Source organism: Montipora foliosa, chromosome 2 (assembly GCF_036669935.1).
Source record: "Montipora foliosa isolate CH-2021 chromosome 2, ASM3666993v2, whole genome shotgun sequence".
NCBI lineage: Eukaryota > Metazoa > Cnidaria > Anthozoa > Scleractinia > Acroporidae > Montipora > Montipora foliosa.
Window position 1 is genome coordinate 11,087,035 of NC_090870.1, and position 7,361 is coordinate 11,094,395.

The following is a 7,361-nucleotide window of genomic DNA, read 5'->3' on the forward strand; positions in this document are numbered from 1 at the left end:
GAACCAGGTGTCCGTCTTATAGAGGTGTCCATCTTACAGTGGTGTCCGTTAAGAGAGAGTTGACTGTACTTAAAATACCTCTTCAAAACAGCAAGCAAAGATAAGAAATGATTAAAAACAGACTAGTGACAATTGCTGGAACCAAGGTCAGCTTTAGTAAAATTTAGAGCCTTCAAAACTGGTGAAATTTCAGGACTTTTTTTTTTTGAGATCTGATTTTGAAGAAGACCAACTGCCAACCATCAATCTCGTCAAACAACAGCAGTGCGATTCTTGAAAACCTGTCGTTCCGCCCCAGAGTCGATCTGCCCCATGTATTAGTGTGTCTAAGTACTAATTTTAATGATTAACTCTAAGCACTCATTTCAATACCCTGGGAGCAGTTGGTTTCTCCTACGCTTTCTGAGAGAGAAACCACTGCAAGCAACTGTTAAGTTTCTTTGAGTGAGCTGCTGACCAGTCCCAAGGATGAAGGAATTAAATTTGAACCAGTAGAACGAGTTAGTAGAACGAGTTCATAAACTTGTTGTGGCGGTTGCGCGCAAGTTCAGCTACGGTAACTGCTGCATTTGGGGGAGCTTGCTGTGTAGGGATTTCCCGCGAAATAAAACGAAGTGATGTCAAATACATCACATGGGGTGTGACGTACTTTGCACATGCTCGATGGAAAATCAAACAGTTGCTTTCACTTGTTTCTCTCTCGGGAAGCGTAGGAGAAACCAACTGCTCACACGGTATCATTTCAATGTTTAGGTCTAAGAACGGATTTTAGTGATGATTAGGGTTACGGTTCGTTAGTTATCATATAAAGGTCGTCAGAATACTGTGGCGTGGATCGACTCTGGGACAGAACGACCCGTTATTGATTATGCTTCCATGAGGCAAAATTGATTTCAATGAATGATCATTTCATGAATTTCAATAATCAATAATCTTCCAATGGAAGATTTAAAACCCAGGGGAAGTATATGCGACAACACATTATGAAGCTAACTAACAGAAACACTTACGAACAAACTACATGGCTTTTAAGTGACCATTAATTATTTAAACTATTGAGTTAAGTCCTTCCTGTCCCTCCGAAAAGTGTCTGAGCATTCAACAAGTTTGATAATAAATTGTGAGCGCTGGCTAAGCGACGACAAAGGCACTTTTTGTCATCAACATCCTACTTTATCAAAACGACATTCAGCATAAACTACAAAATCTTACAATCTAACAGCTTCGTTCGATCGTGTGATCGTGGAACTCTTAGGGTACGTAAGCTTATAGATCCAGTTTCGTCTGTACTTTACTCAAAGGGATTTCTTTCAACCGCGCAAAACTTCTTACGCAATTTTAAGAGATACTTACGAGTCATTCTGAGCAGAATCCAAAATGAGAACAGCAAAACTCGACGAAAGCGACCGACTGTAATGGTTTCACATAGGAACAAGTCGATCGTTGTTGTGAAAACCTCAGCAGCCAAGCCTTGTTGCCATATCCCTTGACCTCTTGAAGGAAGAAACCACTAGGCTCGCAATGAGTACGAACTACCACAGGGTCAAGTTCACCGAAAATTTATGGCGCAAATTTCGTGATCAACCAAAAAACCGTCATGCTATCATGTATACGCGTCTCTTGAAATCCTTTCCGCAAGACGATAGCCGCATACAGCCGTAGGCTTACCACAAGTTGACCTTATGAGGCAAGAGACGCGTAACACGATCCCACGACGGTTTATAGTTTGATCACGTACAGTAATTCGAAACAACAACATCTATTCCCGCTCTAAATTTTCGGTGAATTGAATTGAAACTTCGGTCAAACAGCATTCTTTTGCTCCCTGCGGAACAATGAACTTCTTGAGATCCTTTCCTAAAGTCGGGCTCCACTGCATCAGTTGATGGAAATACTTCAGCCCAGATAAAGTTATAGTAAACGTGATGGGTGCTGTATGAACTAAAACGGCTTGAAGTAATGAATTTCGGTAAAAATCAAACTGAGAAGATTAGGTTTTTTGTACGAAGATGACATGAATTTGTCATCAATTTGCAGGTGTCGTGATACAAACAGCAAGCTGAGTCCAACGACAAAACGAATGAGAAATTTTGAAAAAAGTGTGATAAACACTTTACCGTATTTTTTTCCCATTTGTTATTCGTTTTACCGTGGAGATCAGCCAACTGTTACAGAGCTTTTATGGGAGTATTCACTGCTGAGTTAGGTGTATTTGAAATCAGGCAACACTGCCGGGTTTGTCGATGTGCGCCGGTTTGAAGCTCCAAAATATTCGTTAGTGGTAACCTATTAACCGTAAATACACTCCGACGGAGTAACTATAACCACTCCGTATTCCTCTCTTCTTTTTCCAAGAAATCCATTTTTGATTCCACTTGATACATTCGCCGCTTTCCGATCCCCGCACTGGTTTCCTGTTTACTGTTTGTAGTGTTAATCGGCTCTGTTGCTAAAACCCGCAAAATGTATCACTGATAGCCCAAAAACACCAAAAAGAACGAAATAAATATTTGTATTTTTAGCAACAGACATGAAACTCAGAGCACTTAAATTTGAAGTCAAGAAAGCCACTATCTTGGCAAGCACTAAAACAATTTAAACCATTGAAAATTGTTTCATAGACGCCCATTTTGTCTAGCCTGCGTGGCTGGCGGTATTGTAGGAGGGCGGAATAAAGTTTTGTGGCGGTATTTTGGGTGCACGGAATAAAGTTTTGGCAGCGAAGCCTCGAGCAGAATGGGGAGGAGAGTCGCATGTCGGAAATCTGGTTGACCTCTGTTTTGCAGCTCTCCCACCAGTGTAGAATGAAAAGCACGTGCGCCACTACTAGTGTCGGGTTCAGGGGAATTTTCAGACGAAGACATTTCGAGAGATTCCGAAATATCGCTTCTAGATGTAAGCTAATAGGAACACGATTAGTTCGTCCGAAAATCACAAAACACCAAGAAATGTAATCCGACAGGCATAGACTGCACGACAGGCAAGGTGATTTCGCAGAAAGGGTGCAAGAAATCTGATAGATTGCGCGAATCCTGGTCAGCATTTCCGCGAAAGAAGGCGGTACAAAGTGAAAGGTCTAATTAATTTTTCTTTCTTTTAATTGTTATCATTATTATATTTTTTGGAACCCTCGACATGAAACCCTCACTCTCGATGTTACCCTCGACCCTCGACATAAACCCTAAACCCTTGACGCTCGATCAAATCATTAAAACATTAAACTAGACGATCTATTAAATTATAAAAGGTTGAGCATGTATCGGAGGCATTCACCCTAGGAACGAGGTTGATAAAACTGCGAGTTTCTAGACAACTTGTCCGAAAACAATATACAATAAAACTTGGCTGGCACAGATATCTATACAACAGAGCTGGTAAACTTTTCTTTATTTATTTTTATTTAATTCAATATTTATCCAGGGGGATCCAATTTAGCAGAGCTAGTTTAATTGGAGCTCTGGCACAAGACAAAAACAGAGACATTAAAACATTAAACCAGACGATCTATTAAATTATAAAAGGTTGAGCATGTATCGGAGGCATTCACTGTTTAAGATGGCGCTTTAGTTTGATTTCAAATTCGCTGAGCGTCTAATGTTCCTCGGAACGATGTTGTAAGTCCAAACACTGTCCCTGCGCCCGCTGAATTTGACGACACTTTCGATTTTGCGATTTACTTGTGCAGCCAAAAGTACAACGTTCTTGAACGTATCAAAAATCTCCCAAGATGTTTTTCGCTGATGGTAACTTTTTATCTTCACGGTTCAAAATTTATGTTGTTTTCATTTCGCAAATCTTCCTGCTGATGACAAAAAATTTTATTCTCGATCAACACACTTCCTGAAAACTTCCTTCTGTTCTTCCTAAAAAGTGTTTATCAATATTCATTTACTTTTTCATCAATATTCGTTTCGTATAAAGAAGGCTAAGACATCTTAAACGGCCCTGCATTGACATACGGTACAAAAAACAATATTGTGTACTTTTAGAGCAACATATCACGCAATAACAACTTGAATCTCCTGTAAAACAAAACGCAGCTCAGTTGACAATTATCGAATAAAGCGCTGTGTTACCGCACTACCACATGTACGCAATGCGTGCCTATTTTTGATCGTACCGTTTCCATGTAAATATTTTAGAGTTTTTGGTCAGTCCTTCATTAGCATTCTTACAATTGATTATATAAGCAGAAATTTTATCCTTCAACTTGAAAATGACGGTCGAAACATCGTTGTTGTTTTTTGGCGTTAGCTTTTATAGTAAAATCCGTTTCTAAAAAATTGTTGATTCGAAATTGTATTCTCACGCAAAAAAAAAATGACCGCGAAAATGCTTAGTCCGTGCAGAGTACACATGAAAAAGGCCCGCAGGTTATTTTTCTTCAGATGGCCGTATGCAAATATCTCTTAAATTGTCCACATTTTGATTGAGATAAAACATATCCTTTGCAGGAACGCCACCGAGGACACAAAAGTTTAAATCGTCGCACTCGGTGAGCATGGTGGTATACGCGGTGTCGAAACGGTTACTAAAATCCAGGCATTTAATGCTTAGGTTCTGCGCCATAACCCCCAGGAATACGTCATCGATGTGGACCATTTTTATCTGCAAAGAACAAAATCACATTTATTTGCATTCGCATTTGTTTTTCTGTAAGTCTGCGCTCACGCCGGCGTCTGAGCTTCGTCTTTTGTGTAAAAACACGGTTTTGACTCAGAGCCAAACAGTATATTTTTGTATACAAAAATCTGGTTTTATCAACGGAGTTGATAATGTAAATTGGCCACTGTGCAGAGATTCTAAAAGTTCGAAACGTTATTTTTTATTTTTAGCTTTTAGAATCTCTGCACGGTGGCCAATTTACATTATCAACTCCGTTGATAAAACCAAATTTTTGTATATTACTTCCCCACCGACGCAGCACCACAGTTTCTTTAGAAACTACTCCTTCATTTAGTATATTTTTGTTTTCGCGAGCAAGCAACGAAGGCTTGTGAGGAAAATATCCATGAGGACCTCCCAGGAAGGAGGGGGTTTCCTTGTTCCCGAAATTACTTCCAAAAGTTTTCCCCAAGATATTTTGTCTCTGTTCCCTTTCCCAGTTCAAATTATTCATCATCCTTTCCCTGAAAAGATGATGAATCGTGCACTCGTGCTCTCATTCCATGGCCGTTCTGGACAACTATCGATTTAATTAAACAGTTTCATGTTGGTGTTGTTTTCTGAAACAGAGCCTCCTTTTTTTCCTTGGGCATATGAGGGAATTAAGTAAACCGCCGTAAATCAATGAAATTAAATCAAAGCCTATTTAAATCACAAAAGATGCTGATGAGCGATAGATACCATGGCAACTTGCACTAAGCGCGGGAAAACGGATGCAGACAACAGATGCGTACAATGAAACGAGCCAATCACAACGCATAATAGATACCATAGTAATTGGCGTTAGGCGCGCGAAAACGTGCAAGTCACAATTGGTTTTGTGTTCACCACTGATTAGCTGAATTTTAGGCCAATCACCAATCGTTAAAATCCAACGCCGAATCAGTGGCCAAATGAATTGACAAAAATCACTATTTTACTTGTCAACCGCCTTAATTAACATTTACCTGTGGCGCAAGTCGCACCATTTTTTCAGTAACATCTCTTGACAGTACAATTCCTACTCCTGAACTGTAAACTGGAAAGGAAACATCCGACCATTGATCTTCAGGAACGAAAAATGGGCTCTGAGGGTTTCTAACAACTGCAACGCCATTATGGCAATGGCCGGCATATAAATCCTTAAGTATATCCATGTTTTTATCATATCTCAGAGACTGCAACCATTTAATCGTTCCGTGAACGTTAACAAATGATTCCGAGTTTACTTTTAAAATATACTCTGGGTTTCCAGCCGAGATAGCCCACTTCATCCCCAAAAGAGTTTTTAGTGTGTGCCTCTCATTCTGTAAGTAAGTGTCCAAAAAGCTACCGCGCAACATGTCGCCGTACGAGCCAGCTTCTTTATCGACTCGTTTGTCGTTGACTTCGTCGAAGCCAACTACGAAAATCACTTGAAAAGACGAGTTGGCAGCATGATATCCCCAAGATGACCTTATGGCTTTACGCGCCTCAAAGTTTTTAGCAGACGAAGTGACAATGATAAACAAAAAGGCATTTTCCCTGTAATTTGAAGGACTAACAAATGCGGCTTCTCCCTTGAACAATGGCGGATATGGAGGCAATGTTGGAGGCCCATCTGCACTGGACTGCTTTTCAGTTGCTGCGCTGTCTTTGTCTGTTAGCTCAATGTCCAGTTGTTTCTCAGCTTGTTCTCGTTCGCACTTTCCTCTTCTTTCAATGGCTGGGTTGTTAACTGAACAAAGAATACGAGTGAACATATAGCCAGTTATAAAAGAGACCAGGCCAATTACAAATGATTTTCTTCTATCAGTCCTACCACTGCGCATAATTTCTTCCTTTGAAAACTAGCGACGAATATTCAATAATCGACTAAATATTGGACGAAGAGGGGGAATTTCTTGAGTCATGCGTCGAAAAGGGATTCGAGGCAACCAATAGTGACATTTATCCTAAATGCATGTTCCATCCCCCGTCCACTTTTCCTTTTGGTTTCATTTGTTTTTCTTTTTATCTTTCGACCTACCTTTCAACAATGCATTAGCCGATAATAACAATTTACAAAGGCTGTAAATGTCGTCATGGTGAGTTTGGTAAAGTAAACCAATCGTATTTGTTTATTTTCTATGGAAACAGAACCATACCTGCCGGGAATGGAGTGAAACGCCTTATTAGTCTTCTTGCACCGCCAATGTAAAACTGTAGAAAAGAACGAGAAGTGCAAAGAAGAATTAGTGAGTTTTCTCTATCTACTTTTGTAGCCCAAGGATATCAAATTCCTGTGAATATTGTTTCTATGTGCGTCGTAGAACGAAGAGTTTAAGGTTAAAAGAATGCAATTAGAAGCAAGGGATGATTTGAATTCATCGCGTAACTTTTAAGCACCTTCTATTTACCTCCCCAAAAAACAAACTATTCAAAATGCATCATTTTGGAATTGATCATTAACAAAATGATTTCCTGGTTTATTTCAGGAGGGATAATGTATCTGATATGGGTTTTCGACAGTTTTGTAAAGTAGCGGACATATTTCTGAAAGCACCGGACGCGATATTTTTGGCGCAAGGCGCCTTGCAAGTGCCGAAAGCGCAAGCTAACTAGGGGGGAGGGGGGTAAGGGGACTGGGGGCATGCCCCCTGGGAAACTTTTAAAACAAAACACTCAGAAACGCTGTTTCCAGTCAGTTTCTGGAACCCAGGAATCAGTTTTCCAGGCTGGAGTGCACTCAAATTCTC

At 40.1% G+C, this 7,361-nt stretch overlaps 1 protein-coding gene across 1 annotated transcript in view; it reads right to left on the reverse strand.

The window, feature by feature from the left end:
* Positions 1–3,371: 3,371 nt before the first annotated feature.
* LOC137991162 (beta-1,3-galactosyltransferase 2-like) overlaps positions 3,372–7,361 on the reverse strand; it is a 7,791-nt gene continuing 3,801 nt past the window's right edge. Inside the window, exons 2-4 of the mRNA XM_068836279.1 lie at positions 6,771–6,825; positions 5,613–6,361; positions 3,372–4,608 (exon numbers count right to left, since the gene is read on the reverse strand). Coding sequence (XP_068692380.1) covers positions 4,375–4,608; positions 5,613–6,361; positions 6,771–6,825 — 1,038 coding nt within the window. The 3' untranslated portion in view covers positions 3,372–4,374. The remainder of the gene's footprint in view (positions 4,609–5,612; positions 6,362–6,770; positions 6,826–7,361) is intronic.